Source organism: Lampetra fluviatilis, chromosome 65 (assembly GCF_964198595.1).
Source record: "Lampetra fluviatilis chromosome 65, kcLamFluv1.1, whole genome shotgun sequence".
In the NCBI taxonomy this organism is placed as follows: Eukaryota; Metazoa; Chordata; class Hyperoartia; order Petromyzontiformes; family Petromyzontidae; genus Lampetra; species Lampetra fluviatilis.
The window spans coordinates 2588138-2603750 of record NC_136339.1 but is presented as its reverse complement, the minus strand read 5'-3'; the positions used below and the strand labels follow the sequence as shown (position 1 = coordinate 2603750).

The 15613-nt window shown below is 47.3% G+C and overlaps 1 protein-coding gene across 1 annotated transcript in view; it reads left to right on the top strand.

The window, feature by feature from the left end:
• Positions 1–3946: 3946 nt before the first annotated feature.
• LOC144952027 (limbic system-associated membrane protein-like) overlaps positions 3947–15613 on the top strand; it is a 24568-nt gene continuing 12901 nt past the window's right edge. The window contains exon 1 of the mRNA XM_078882418.1: positions 3947–4022. Within this exon, the coding sequence (XP_078738544.1) occupies positions 3947–4022 (76 nt within the window). The remainder of the gene's footprint in view (positions 4023–15613) is intronic.

Sequence of the window (15613 nt, the reverse complement as noted above, 5' to 3'; positions counted from 1 at the left end):
TCTCTTTGTGTCTCTGTCTGTCTCTCTCTCATCTCACTACGTCTCTTTGTGTCTCTGTCTGTCTGTCTCTCATCTCACTCCGTCTCTTTGTGTCTCTGTCTGTCTCTCATCTCACTCCGTCTCTTTGTGTCTCTGTCTGTCTGTCTCTCATCTCGCTCTGTCTCTTTGTGTCTATGTCTGTCTCTCATCTCACTCCGTCTCTTTGTGTCTCCGTCTGTCTCTCATCTCACTCTGTCTCGTTGTGTCTCTGTCTGTCTGTCTCTCATCTCACTCTGTCTCTTTGTGTCTCTCTCATCTCACTCTGTCTCTTTGTGTCTCTGTCTGTCTCTCATCTCACTCCGTCTCTTTGTGTCTCTGTCTGTCTGTCTCTCATCTCGCTCTGTCTCTTTGTGTCTCTCTCATCTCACTCTGTCTCTTTGTGTCTCTGTCTGTCTCCCCTCTCATCTCACTCCGTCTCTTTGTGTCTCTGTCTGTCTGTCTCTCATCTCGCTCTGTCTCTTTGTGTCTCTCTCATCTCACTCTGTCTCTTTGTGTCTCTGTCTGTCTCCCTCTCATCTCACTCCGTCTCTTTGTGTCTCTGTCTGTCTGTCTCTCATCTCGCTCTGTCTCTTTGTGTCTCTCTCATCTCACTCTGTCTCTTTGTGTCTCTGTCTGTCTCCCTCTCATCTCGCTCTGTCTCTTTGTGTCTCTGTCTGTCTCTCTCTCATCTCACTACGTTTTTTGTGTCTCTGTCTGTCTGTCTCTCATCTCGCTCTGTCTCTTTGTGTCTCTCTCATCTCACTACTTTCTTTGTGTCTCTGTCTGTCTCTCTCTCATCTCACTCCGTCTCTTTGTGTCTCTGTCTGTCTCTCTCTCATCTCACTACGTTTTTTGTGTCTCTGTCTGTCTGTCTCTCATCTCGCTCTGTCTCTTTGTGTCTCTCTCATCTCACTCCGTCTCTTTGTGTCTCTGTCTGTCTCTCTCTCATCTCACTCCGTCTCTTTGTGTCTCTGTCTGTCTCTCATCTCACTCCGTCTCTTTGTGTCTCTGTCTGTCTGTCTCTCATCTCGCTCTGTCTCTTTGTGTCTCTGTCTGTCTCTCATCTCACTCCGTCTCTTTGTGTCTCTGTCTGTCTCTCTCTCATATATATATCTCTCTAATCTGTCTACAAGTCTCTCTCTCTCTCGTCTGCGTCTCTCTAATCTGTCTGCAAGTCTCTGTCTCTCTCTCTCGTCTGCGTCTCTAAGGATTGGGGGGGCTTGCGATGGTAATTATTTTCTCACCCCCCCCCCCACCCTTTCCTGACCCCCCCCCCCCCCCCCCCCCCCGTGTACCCACCCCCCCAACCCCCCTCTCCCCCGCCCTCCCACCCCCGAGATCTGATGAATGAAGTCCATCCACCGCAAATTGCCATCTCTGCCTTGTTTATTAATATTCAGAGCAGCTGCCATGGCGAGTGGTGAGGAAATCGAGATTGGAGAGAGAGAGAGAGTGGGTGGGAGAGTGGGAGAGAGTGGGAGAGAGATTAGAGAGGGAGTGTGTAGGAGAGTGGGAGGGGAGTGGGAGTGGGAGAGAGAGTGTGTAGGAGAGTGGGAGAGAGTAGGAGAGAGATTAGAAAGGGAAAGAGTGAGTGTAGGAGAGTGGGAGAGAGATTAAAGAGGGAAAGAGTGAGTGTAGGAGAGTGGGAGAGAGATTAGAGAGAGAGTGTGTAGGAGAGTGGGAGAGAGTGGGAGAGGGAGATAGAGTGTGTAGGAGAGTGGGAGAGAGATTAGAGAGAGAGTGTGTAGGAGAGTGGGAGAGAGTGGGAGAGGGAGATAGAGTGTGTAGGAGAGTGGGAGAGAGATTAGAGAGAGAGTGGGTGGGAGAGTGGGAGAGAGTGGGAGAGAGATTGGAGAGGGAAAGAGTGAGTGTAGGAGAGTGGGAGAGGGAGGAGGGAGTGTGTAGGAGAGTGGGAGAGAGTTGGAGAGAGTGGGAGAGGCAGGGAGAGAGTGGGAGAGAGATTAGAGAGAGAGTGCAATTGAGTGTCGGGGTAGACAGTGTGGGGGAGCGTGGGAGAGATGTTATCGAGGGAGAGAGTGGAGTCGAGAGTGTGGGAGAGATTGGATACAGAGGAGGGTATAGAGAGAGAGAGAGAGAACGGAGAGAGCGGTAACGAAAGAGAGTGGATGAGCGGGAGAGAGTGCGATAAAGAGAGATTATCGGTAAAGTCACGTAGAAGGGGAATAATAAAATAATAAAAATAAAACATAATAAAATAATTCACGCGACGTTTCGGCCACAACGCAAGCAGCCGTCCTCAGGTGAAGAACGGGTCTGTCGGAAAGACAGCGTCTGAATGGGCACCACCAGGCTTTGGCAGCGTATATTTAAGCTGCTGGGTTGGAGGGGGGGAAGGGGCGCCTTGACAAAGGATTTTGCATATCAAGAGGAATTTTAGCATATTTATGGGAAATGCAGATATGGGATTAGTCACTACTTGTGGAATGCGTAGGAGGTGGGGTTCAAAGTCATATTATGCCCGTGCATTATGCAGTATGCAGGATTAGCAGCGTCAAAGTGAGGGAGTAGGGTTAGCAGTGATAGAGGCATTGGAGTGGTTCACGTGCTCCAGATGTAGCCTCGCCTTGAGCAGGCCCCTCAACAATGGCGGCGCAGATCGGCCATTGTTAGTGTCGCCTTGCAGCATCTTTTTTTTCCCCGGTCTTGCAAAACTGTGCCATCTTTGCTTGGGCACAGACGATGTTTGCAAGATCCTGGCCGTTATTAACCAGTAGTAGGTTTTTACCCTTTCAACTGGTACAAAAACTGACACCTTTATACAAGCCATCATGTTTGCAATAACCACAACACAAGCAGTCAAAATGCAAACAAAAAGAAACAACTCTGATGATGATAATGATATGCACTGTCCTTGAAGTTGATTGGTCCACACCCGAGACAGCTTTTCTTAGAGCCTAGTCTCCATTGGTGTTGGACCAGATGACGCCAAAAGGCGTACAACTCAAAAACAGCGCACTATCAGAATATTGAGAGCTTGCGGTTAGCATTTACACTATGAGACATCTTCTTTACCAGTGGCAAAATATAGTAGTAGGTTTTACCAGTTGAAAGGGTAAAAACCTACTACTATATTTTGCCACTGGTAAAGGAGATGTCTCATAGGGTTATTAACCAGGTAAGACACCCCCGTGTATATAAATAAAGCTGCTTTTGTAAAAAGGCAACTCCGGTCTCCTGAAAATGGACCCCAAAAGGTGGAACATTGGGTCGACCCGCGGACAACCCCAAGTACCGGTGGGGCCAAATCTTCCCTGGCACCACAGGGAGAGTGTGGGATAGAGAGTGTGGGAGATTGGGTGCAGCCATGGTCACGTGTCTCCTCTGCCGCGTCGTCAGGCAACGTTCGGCCATTCTTTCCCAGGCGGAATCGGTCAGCAGCAACAGCCTCAATGGAGGCGGGCGTCTATCCCACACTTTTGTTTTAGTGAGGATTTCAACCGATCCTTGTGACTTTTTCTCGGCCCAAATGCGAGGAGACGGCCCAGTTTTAGCTGCCCGCACGGCATCTTCCGCGGCAGGCGGTCCCTCCGGCATTCGGACGGCGTGGCCCTGGCCATCTTAGCTGGTGGCGTGTGATGGGCGCCTCAATGGTCTTGCAGAATCTCAGAGTGTGGAACACGGCCCTGTGCAGCTCACTTCACAAAAAAATCCGTTGGAGGCATTTGATATGAAAGGTTTTAGCTGTAAACTGCTCGCTCACGTTACACATCCATAGACGAGTGTGGAAACACACACTGCCTGGTATACTGCAGCTTTGGTGTGTAGGTGGAGGTTACTGTTGTTGAAAACTCTCCTCCCGAGTCGTCCAAAGGAGGATGAGGCCTGCCTGATCCGATGCTGGATGTCCTCCTGGTCGATGTTGAAGTCTTCCGAGAGGATCCTTCCAATGTATTTCAAGTGTGGAACGATGTCGAGCGAGGAGTCTGAGATGGAGCGGGTGGTTCAGGTGGAGGCTCAGACGACCACCGACATAGCACCTCTGTGTTGGGATGTTAACAGAGAGCCCCATTCTGCTGTCTCCTCTCACAGCTGCCGTGAGGGTGGAATGTAGAGATTATAATGTATATTCTTAGGTTTTTTTTCGGTAAAGTCACGTAGGTAAAACATTAAAATTAATAAAAGTAAAATAAAATAAAAAATCACGACGTTTCGGAGGCAACACAAGCTTCCGTCTTTAGGTGGAACCGTCACAGCCACGACAGCTGTATCAAGTAAATGAGAGATTGCAAGAGCTGTCGTGGCTGTGACGGTTCCACCTGAAGACGGAAGCTTGTGTTGCCTCCGAAACGTCGTGATTTTTATTTTATTTTACCTTTATTAATTTTAATGTTTTACCTACGTGACTTTACCGAAAAAACCTACGAATATGAATCCTTGCAGTCACGAAAGCTTCAAATCTAGAACTTATGGTGTATGTGGCACAAGAGCGCAATCATCCGCATGCTGGAGCTCAAGCACATGTTCAGATATAATCTTTGTGGCCGCTGATGTTGATGAGGTTCGCATCTAACCTTAAGTCCGGGGTCACCCCCACTCTCCCTGTCCACGTCCTTGTGCAAGAAGTGCTGTGACACATAGGAGGACAACATTGAATAGGACCCGCGCAAGTGCACACAACCTTGCCTCACACCATTGCCTACTCCAAAGGGTTCAGACTCCTGACCTCCAACTGTTACTCTGGTCATCGTCCCCCTCACGGAAACGATGAAGGACGTTCACCAACTTCCCCGGGGCAGCCAAACTTCAGGAGGACCTTCCATGGGAGTTCACGGTGCACTGTGTCGAAGGCTTTGGAGAGGTCCACAGAGGCCATGAACAGGCCTAGCTCCTAATAGGGTGTTTCCCTTCTTCTTGGTTCTTTCGGTAAAGTCACGTAGAAAGGAAGTAATAAAATAATAAAAATAAAACATAATAAAATAATTCTCACGACGTTTCGGCCACAATGCAAGCAGCCGTCCTCAGGTGAAGACCAGGTCTGTCGGGGGAGACGGCTGCTTGCGTTGTGGCCGAAACGTCGTGAGAATTGTATTTTATTATTTGTATTATTTTATTTTTTCCCTTCTACGTGATGACTTTACCGAGAGAACCAAGAACACGTTAGTTTTTTTTAACTCATTGTGGCTACTAGGGGTTGGAGTTCGTGGGCTCACCAACACTTTGACTGAGACACGTGCGCAGTGCGGGAGAGAGGCGCGGACGGAAGTGGTCAATAAAACAATTGGGGCTGGTTCCACACGCGGACTCACCCCTCTCTCACCTCCTGCTGCTCCTGTGCGGACCGGTTCCTAACAGGCCACGGACCGGTACAGGTCCGTGACCCGGGGGATGGGGACCTCTGCGTTAAGGGACATATTAATTATAGATTTGAAGCTTTCGTGACTGCAAGGATTCATATTCTTAGGTTTTTTCGGTAAAGTCACGTAGGTAAAAAATTTACATTAATTAAAGTAAAATAAAAAATAAAATAAAAATCACGACGTTTCGGAGGCAACACAAGCTTCCGTCTTCAGGTGGCAACACAAGCTTCCGTCTTCAGGTGGAACCGTCACAGACACGATAGCTGTATCAAGTGAGAGAAATTCCAAGAAACAGTATTAGTATCACCCTCAAGCAGTATATATACAAGGACTGTTTCCTTGGAATGTCTCTCACTTGATACAGCTATCGTGCTGTGACGGTTCCACCTGAAGACGGAAGCTTGTGTTGCCTCCGAAACGTCGTGATTTTTATTTTATTTTCATTTTACTTTTATTAATTTTAATTTTTTACCTACGTGACTTTACCGAAAAAACCTAAGAATACGGAAGCTTGTGTTGCCTCCGAAACGTCGTGATTTTTATTTAACTTTTATTAATGTTAATTTTTTTACCTACGTGACTTTACCGAAAAAACCTAAGAACAAGGGACATCTTCCTTCTTCTTGGTTCTTTCGGTAAAGTCACGAAGAATGGACTTTACCGAAAGAACCAAGAAGATGAATCCCTGCAGTCACGAAAGCTTCAGATCGACATATTCCTTGTTCGGTTTTCGACCGCTTAGCGCAATGTCTCCGTAGGTACTGCGCCCTGTCCAGTTTCGAGGAGGAGACGGCTGGGGGGAGGGGACGGGGAAGAGGAGGCGGAGAGTGGAGGAGGAGGGGAGAAAGTAGGAGGAGGAGGGAGGAGGAGGAGGAGGAGGAGGGAGGAGGAGGAGGAGGGAGGAGGGAGGAGGAGGGAGGAGGAGGAGGAGGGAGGAGGAAGAGGAGGAGGAGGAGGAGGAGGGAGGAGGAGGAGGGAGGAGGAGGAGGAGGAGGAGGAGGAGGGAGGAGGAGGAGGAGGAGGGAGGAGGAAGAGGAGGAGGAGGAGGGAGGAGGAGGGAGGAGGAGGAGGAGGAGGGAGGAGGGAGGAGGAGGAGGAGGGAGGAGGAGGAGGGGGAGGAGGAGGAGGAGGAGGAGGAGGGGGAGGAGGGAGGAGGAGGAGGGAGGAGGAGGAGGGGGAGGAGGAGGAGGGAGGAGGAGGAGGGGGAGGAGGAGGGAGGAGGAGGAGGGGGAGGAGGAGGGGGAGGAGGAGGAGGGAGGAGGAGGAGGAGGGGGAGGAGGAGGGGGAGGAGGAGGAGGGGGAGGAGGAGGGGAGGAGGAGGAGGGAGGGAGGAGGGGGAGGGAGGAGGGGGAGGAGGAGGAGGGAGGAGGAGGAGGGGGAGGAGGAGGGGGAGGAGGAGGGAGGGGAGGAGGAGGAGGAGGAGGGAGAGGAGGAGGAGGAGGAGGGGGAGGAGGAGGAGGAGGGGGTGGAGGGGGAGGAGGGAGGAGGAGGAGGAGGAGGAGGAGGGAGGAGGGGGTGGAGGGGGAGGAGGAGGAGGAGGAGGGAGGAGGAGGAGGGGGAGGGGGAGGAGGAGGAGGAGGGAGGAGGAGGAGGGGGAGGGGGAGGAGGAGGAGGGAGGGAGGAGGGGGAGGGGAGGAGGAGGGGGAGGGGGAGGAGGATGTGGGAGGAGGAGGAGGTTCTAAATAGCTCCCTCTTCCCTCTCTACAGGCTTCGCAACGCCTCAATAACTCCACAAGCGACTAAGCTGCGTGCACTTGTTCAATGTCAGCACCATGACGGCGAGCCGCTCACTTGTTCGACGTTGCTGCTGCTGTTGTTTGCGAGAGCTCAGCGGGGACCATGCCTGGTAAACAAAAACAAATATTTAGTTAAATAGTCAACGCAATAAGTGCACGGTCGTAAAGGAAGCAACAAATATAGTTCGCATTCGACGTTGAAAATAGGATCAATGAAATCGCTTGACCGTGTTTGCTTTCATCGGACCAAACGAAAAGGAGTGCCAAGTTGGGGAAAATCAAACAAATTAGCCAACGAACGAATACAAATTAAATTTAATCCATCCCCCATCCCACTTAGGCATTACGTTATTTGTCAGAAGCGATCTGGCCACCACAAATGAATGGCTTAAGAAAGTGGCCTTATCATCAACAACACGTGGCAATCAATTAACAGCAGCAAAATAATAAAAGTGTGTGTCTCTCTCTGTCTCTATGTGTGTCTCTGTGTGTGTGTCTGTGTGTGTGTCTCTCTCTGTTTCCGTGTGTGTCTCTGTGTGTGTGTCTCTCTCTCTCTGTGTGTCTGTGTGTGTGTCTCTCTGTGTGTGTCTCTGTGTGTGTCTCTCTCTGTCTCTGTGTGTGTCTCTGTGTGTGTGTCTCTCTCTCTCTGTGTGTGTCTCTGTGTGTGTGTCTCTCTCTCTGTGTCTCTGTGTGTGTCTCTATCTCTCTCTCTGTGTGTGCGTGTCTCTGTGTGTGTCTCTCTATTTGTGTGTGTGTCTATGTTTGTCTTTGTGTGTGTCTCTGTGTGTGTCTCTCTTTGTGTGTCTCTGTGTGTGTCTCTCTCTCTCTCTGTGTCTTTGTGTGTGTCTCTCTCTGTCTCTATGTGTGTCTCTGTGTGTGTGTGTCTCTCTCTCTGTGTGTCTCTGTGTGTGTCTCTGTCTGTGTCTGTGTGTGCCTCTGTGTGTGTCTCTATCTCTATGTGTGTGTGTGCGTGTCTCTGTGTGTGTCTCTCTATCTGTGTGTGTCTATCTTTGTCTTTGTGTGTGTCTCTGTCTGTGTATCTGTGTGTCTTTCTCTCGCTGTGTGTGTCTGTGTGTGTGTCTCTCTCTGTCTATCTCCGTGTGTGTCGCTCTCTCTCTGTGTCTGTGTGTCTCTGTGTGTGTCTCTCTACCTGTGTCTTTATCTGTGTGTGTGTCTGTGTGTGTGTCTATCTTTGTGTCTCTCTCTGTGTATCTGTGTGTCTTTCTCTCGCTGTGTAAGTCTGTGTCTCTGTGTGTGTGTGTGTGTCTCTCTCCGTGTGTGTGTCGCTCTCTCTCTGTGTGTCTCTGTGTGTGTCTCTCTACCAGTGTGTGTCTTTATCTGTGTGTGTGTCTGTGTGTCTATCTTTGTGTGTCTCTCTCTGTGTATCTGTGTGTGTCTTTCTCTCGCTGTGTGTGTCTGTGTGTCTCTCTCTCTCTGTGTCTCTCTCCGTGTGTGTCGCTCTCTCTCTCTCTGTGTGTCTCTGTGTGTGTCTCTCTACCTGTGTGTGTCTTTATCTGTGTGTCTGTGTGTGTGTGTATCTTTGTGTGTCTCTCTCTGTCTCTGTGTGTGTCTCTCTACCTGTGTGTGTCTTTATCTGTGTGTCTGTGTGTGTGTCTATCTTTGTGTGTCTCTCTCTGTGTCTCTGTGTGTGTCTCTCTACCTGTGTGTGTCTTTATCTGTGTGTCTGTGTGTGTGTCTATCTTTGTGTGTCTCTCTCTGTGTATCGTTGTGTGTCTCTCTCTATCTGTGTATCTAATTTTAGGTCCATTCTTTTATTTATCAAAAAGGGGCATTTGGGGCTGTGGGGTGGCGGCAGAGGTATCTTGAAAGAGACGCCACGGTTTTTTTTACTTTTTCGCAGCCTTCATGCAATCCCTTCCGTCCCAAATTGGAATGCTCGGAGCAATTGGCCACACGCACACACAGCGGGTTGAGTGGTATGAAGACCAGCCGTGAATTCCATCGCTTTGACCAAAAACTGCAGCGGTCAACATTGCTGATACCCAGACACCGACAACAACTCTTTAACTGCTAATAGTTTTTTTACCCTTCTATCTGGCAACAAAACTGACACCTTTTTTACGAGGAGTCATGTTTGCATAGACCACAATACCTGCAGCCATAATGCAAACAAAAAACATAACTCTGATAATGTATGCACTCTATGGGAACCTCATTTGGCAGTAAAAATATGATAATTGTTTTTTTACCCTTCTATCTGGCAACAAAACTGACACCTTTTTTACGAGGAGTCATGTTTGCATAGACCACAATACCTGCAGTCATAATGCAAACAAAAAACATAACTCTGATAATGTGCACTGTCCTTGAAGTTGATTGGTCCACACCCGAGACAGCTTTCCTTAGAGCCTTTTGGCGTCATCTGGTCCAACACCATGTGAGACTAGGCTCTAAAGAAAGCTGTCTCGGGTGTGGACCAATCAACTTCAAGGACAGTGCATACATTATCAGAGTTATGTTTTTTGTTTGCATTATGACTGCAGGTATTGTGGTCTATGAAAACATGACTCTTCGTAAAAAAAGGTGTCAGTTTTGTTGCCAGATAATAGGGTAAAAAACAAATTATCATATTTTTTACTGGCAAATGAGGTACCAATGGTGTAAACTCTTTAACTCTTTGGTTATTTCGCTAAAGTCACGTATAAAGATAAAATAATAAATTAAATACTAGCATACGACGTTTCGATTGCAACACAAGCAATCGTCATCAGGTTTAAATGAAATAGAAACACAAATCTAGTATTTTTTGAAACACCCTGTATCATTCATAAGCCGTGGAGAATCGAAAACAATCAACGATTTTTGGGTGTTAGATCGCGTTATTATTTATAAATGTGTCGTAACCCTCCACCACCCGACACGGCCAATCAGTAAAAAAAGTGTCACGTTGACAAAAGACAAATTAGTTCACTGCTTTAGCCCCCACACCGGTGTGTTGAAGCGTGAAGCCACAACATTTACAATTTGAGTCGTACGACGTTTCGCTGGTAATTGCATCCAGCATCATCGGGCAATTCGCCAGAATCCATTCTGTGAGTTTGGAATCATAACGGGGGGAAATAACGAATTAATGTTTGGTCTCGTTTCTACAGGCCTAAGGCGTGTGTGAGCAAGGCTGAACGAGTGCAGATGGCTCGACTCGTGGGCAATCTGAGTCTGATGGAGGTTGCTGTTGAATGTAACGGACTGTATCCAGATCGCGAGACAATAACACAGCTGAGTTATCCCTATGATTCCAGACTTACGGGACACCCTTCATATATATTGTGTATAGTTTAGTGTATTTATAATAGTGTATAGTGTAGTGTATATAGTTGTGTATAGTGTAGTGTACATATAGTAGTGTATAGTGTAGTGTACATATAGTAGTGTATAGTGTAGTGTATATAGTTGTGTATAGTGTACTGTATATATAGTAGTGTATAGTGTAGTGTATTTAGTTGTGTATAGTGTACTGTATATATAGTAGTGTATAGTGTAGTGTATATAGTAGTGTATAGTGTAGTGTACATATAGTAGTGTATAGTGTAGTGTATATAGTAGTGTATAGTGTAGTGTACATATAGTAGTGTATAGTGTAGTGTATATAGTTGTGTATAGTGTACTGTATATATATGAGTGTATAGTGTAGTGTATAGTGTAGTGTATTTATAATAGTGTATAGTATAGTGTACATATAGTAGTGTATAGTGTAGTGTATATATAGTAGTGTATAGTCTACTGTATATATAGTAGTGTATAATGTAGTGTAGTGTATAGTGTAGTGTATAGTGTATATATTATATAGTAGTGTATAGTGTAGTGTAAAGTAGTGTAGTGTATAGTGTAGTGTGTAGTGTAGTATAGTATACTAGTACAGCACTAGTGTATAATGTGTACATATATAGTGTAGTGTGTAGTGTAGTATATAGTGTAATGTACATATAGTAGTGTATATATAGTAGTGTATATATAGTAGTGTATCGTGTAGTGTATAGTGTGGTGTAAATATAAAGTAGTGTATAGTGTATACATGGTAGCCCATCAGTCTGGAATCATGCGGGTGAAATAACGAATCCACATTTAGTTTTGTCTCTGCAGGCCCAAGATGTCTCTGAGTAGGGAAGATCGAGTCCAGACAATTCTCCTCTTTGGGAATCTGAGTCAGTGGTGGGGGGGGGGAGGTCGTTCTTGAATTGAACTGAACCACATCCAGACCGCGAACCACTCACATGGTGCTGTTGTTCCTGTGAATGCGAACTCCTGGGGCACCCTGGAATCTTAATTTGGAGCTTTCGTGACTGCAGGAATTATTCTTTGGTTCTTTCGGTAAAGTCACGTATAAAGATAAAATAATAAATTAAATAATAGCATACAAACGACGTTTCGATTGCAACACAAGCAATCATCATCAGGTATAAAAGAAATAGCAACAAAAATCTAACCAGAAAAGCATTAAAATTTATAAAAGTAAAATAAAATAAAGATCACGACGTTTCGGAGGCAACACAAGCTTCCGTCTTCAGGTGGAACCGTCACAGCCACGACAGCTGTATCAAGTAATAAGAGATTGCAGGAGCTACCACTCCGTTTATATAATGTTGCCTCCGAAACGTCGTGATCTTTATTTTATTTTACTTTTATTAATTTTAATGCTTTACCTACGTGACTTTACCGAAACAACCTACGAATATGAATCCTTGCAGTCACGAAAGCTTCAAATCTAGAACTAACCAGAAAACTATAGACAGACATATAAGCAGACAGATATCACAAAGATACATCGAGAGAGAGAACACGTATCGGCACACAGAGAGAGAACGTCTCTGTGACGAGGCCTTGAATAGAGAGAGGGGGCGGGAGCGGAGAGAGGGAGGGGGTTAGAGAAAAAATAGCATGAATATTTACACACACACGCACGGTGCTTCAAAAAAATGTTGACACTTACGAGAATTTGCAACAACACCACGAAAAATTTCGATTGAAAGCTTTCGTGGCTGCAGGGATTCATCTTCTTGGTTCTTTCGGTAAAGTCGCGTAGAAGGGAAATAATTTAATAATAATAAATATTAAACAATGAACGCCACGATAATTTCGATTTAAAGCTTTCGTGACTGCAGGGATTCATATTTTTGGTTCTTTCGGTAAAGTCGCGTAGAAGGGAAATAATAAAATAATAAAAATAAAACTTCATAAAATAATTCTCACGACGTTCCCGACAGCCCTGTTCTTCACCTGAGAACGGCTGCTTGCGTTGTGGCCGAAACGTCGTGAGAATTATTTTATTATATATATATTTTTTTTTAATTTCCATTCTACGTGACTTTACCGAAAGAACCAAGAAGACCACGATAATTGTGCTGCCTTCCTCCGGGCTCTTGAGACCATCTGGAGAAGATTCCAGGCAATGTGTTGACAATGATGAGCGAAAAAGTGGTAGACCCTTTGACTTTTTGAAGCTATTAACATTCCATTTGTTCTCATGTTTCAGCGGATTATTATATATCCGTTGTTTTCCCATTGAAGACGATAGTCGCAAATAAGTGTTGAAACAAACTTCGAAGCACTCTGTATATGTAATCATCATAAAACAAAATACCAACGATCGACCGATCGATCCACGGCTCCCGCCCAGCGGAAAACTCCGACCCACTGAGCCACAGCCAATCGACGTCAATCAAACTCCGCCACCCACCGTTGCGCAAAGATATTGCAACTACTGTACTGTAGAGGGCGACCGCGTGGACTTTAAGGAGAAACCGGGCGCGTGGCGATTATGTTCGGTCGAAACACCGTGTGAGTTTGTGATTCGCATGCCCACGAGTGGAAATGGTGCGTAACTGCTTTGTTGCCAGATGATTGATTTGGGCTTTAAGGGGCAGAATCCGCGAGCGATTGATCGATGTCGAAATCTGAGGGGCGCCGTTAATCGGCGCGTCGGATGAACCGCACGCGGATCGTTCGAGAGCCGGCTGCCGTTGAGTTGCACGAGTTTTTTGACGGAATTCGAGGGAGAGAGGGAGGTAGTTTGTTTTTTGGTGTTTGTGTGTTTGTGTGTGTGCCTGTGAACGCGCAGCGAGTACTCGATGGGATTTACTATATATGTTGCACGGGAAAAGGTGTGAATTTATTATGGGTGTTTTTTGTACTTTAAACAGCCATAATGGGCGAAAATGTTGAAACCAAGAAGGGGGAGGTGAGGGAGGTGAGGGAGGGAGGGAGATGAGGGAGGGAGGTGAGGGAGGAGGGAGGGAGGGGGGAGGGAGGTGAGGGAGGGAGGGAGGTGAGGGAGTGAGGGAGGTGATGGATGCAGGGAGCGAGGGAGGGATGCGCTGATATCTCCCCATGTGTACCGTTGCGCCTCCAAGGATTGTCGGCAGCCTTGATCGATCTAATCCCCTCGGCAGACTCCTGGCGTTGCTGCGATTTGTCCACGAAGCGGTTCTCGACCGAGTCGATGTCTCCTGGCGTCTCGCCCCGCCATCATCTCCCCCGGGTTCGATTCCCGCTCACGGCCAACACCACCGGTGACGATTATCTGAACCGGCACTGGGCCTCCTCTAGGTCTACTCGGCCTCAAATGAGTACCTGGTGCGGTGTGTAGTAAACATCGGCACTGGGGGAGACAAAGGCGGTCGGGCGTGGTGTTGGACACCCATCCCCTCGTGTGCCGTGCAGGCCTTCATAGGTGCTACTCGTTAACAGCACTTGCCCCCAGCAGTCTGTTAAGGCTATACGGGGATCTTTGTCTTTGTGTCTCTGGTGCTGGCCACCCACCCACCCACCACATCGCTGCTGCTACTCGCTGCGAACAGCACTTGCCCCCAACAGTCTGTCAAGGCTATACGGGGGATCTTTGTCTTTGTGTCTCTGGTGCTGGCCACCCACCTACCCACCACATCTCTGCTGCTACTCGCTGCGAACAGCACTTGCCCCCAACAGTCTGTCAAGGCTATACGGGGGATCTTTGTCTTTGTGTCTCTGGTGCTGGCCACCCACCTACCCACCACATCGCTGCTGCTACTCGCTGCGAACAGCACTTGCCCCCAACAGTCTGTCAAGGCTATACGGGGGATCTTTGTCTTTGTGTCTCTGGTGCTGGCCACCCACCTACCCACCACATCGCTGCTGCTACTCGCTGCGAACAGCACGTGCCCCCCAACAGTCTGGTTCAGGCGACACGTGCGTTGGGGGAGAGGAGGTGGGGGGGGGGACCCTTATCTTTGAAGCGGTGACATCGTCTTGAAACGCGCGCCATACTTGGGGGTGTGATGGCGGGGTTTGGTTTGGTGCCAAGGTTAACGATCGGAGACTCCGGAACGAACGCGCATTAACAGAGAGCGTGTCGCGTGTTTCCCCCCCCCCCCCCCAAATTTTGTTGGGGGTGGAGGGGCGGTGGATTTTTAGGATTTTAAAGAATGTTCGGGAATTTTTTGCATTTCTAAGAATTTTCAGGGTTTTAAGGAATTTTGCGAATTTCAGGATTTTCGGGATTTTCTGGGATTTTCAAGATTTTAAGGAATTTCAGGAATTGTCGTGATTTTCATGATTTCAGGACTTTTAGGACTTTAATGGATTTCGGGATTTTCGGGATTTTAAGGAATTTCATGAATTTCCAGAATTTTTATGATTTAAAGGACTTTCAGAACTTTAAGGGATTTCGGGATTTTCAGGGATTTTAAGGAATTTCCAGGATTTTCGTGATTTCAAGGACGTTCAGGACTTTAAGGGATTTCGGGATTTTCAGGATTTTAAGGAATTTCCAGGATTTTAAGGAATTTCAGGATTTTCGGAATGTAAAGGATTGCTGAGGATCTTCGTTTGAGAGATTTGTTTTGCCTTCCGAGTGCTGACGACATCACGCTTGACGATGCAATACGTCCCTCGGGACACGGTGGCTAGGAGATGTTGACTACCTCGCCTGGTACACAGGACCCATGGTTCGATCCCGACCCTGACGCCTGTTGTAAACTGGGAGTTTGTGTGTCTCTCTCCCATCATCGTCATATCACGGTGGTTAGGAGATGTTAACTACCTTTCCTGGTTTACGTGAGATCATTGGTTTCGATCCCGTGCCTGATAGCTGTTGTATATTTGGAGTTTGCGTGTCTCTCTCCCATCATCATCATCATCATCACTGTTGCTAGGAGATGTTAACTACCTTGCCTGGTACACAGGAGGTCGTCGATTCGATCCCAAACCTTACACCTGTTGTACATTTGGAGTTTACGTGTCTCTCTCTCTCTCTCTCACCCGGTGGTCGAGTGGATTTTTCTCCGGGTCCTCCGCCTCATATTCTTAGGTTTGTTTCGGTAAAGTCACCGTGTAGGTAAAACATTTATATTAATAAAAGTAAAATAAAATAAAAATCACGACGTTTCGGAGGCAACGCAAGCCTCCGTCTTCAGGTGGAACCGTCACAGCACGCTCGCTGTATCAAGTAAATGAGAAATTCCGTGAAAACAGTCCTTGTATATATACTGGTTGAGGGTGGGAGGAGCCAAGGTAGGCCCTGGATATTATTTTTGTGAGGTTCGGTGC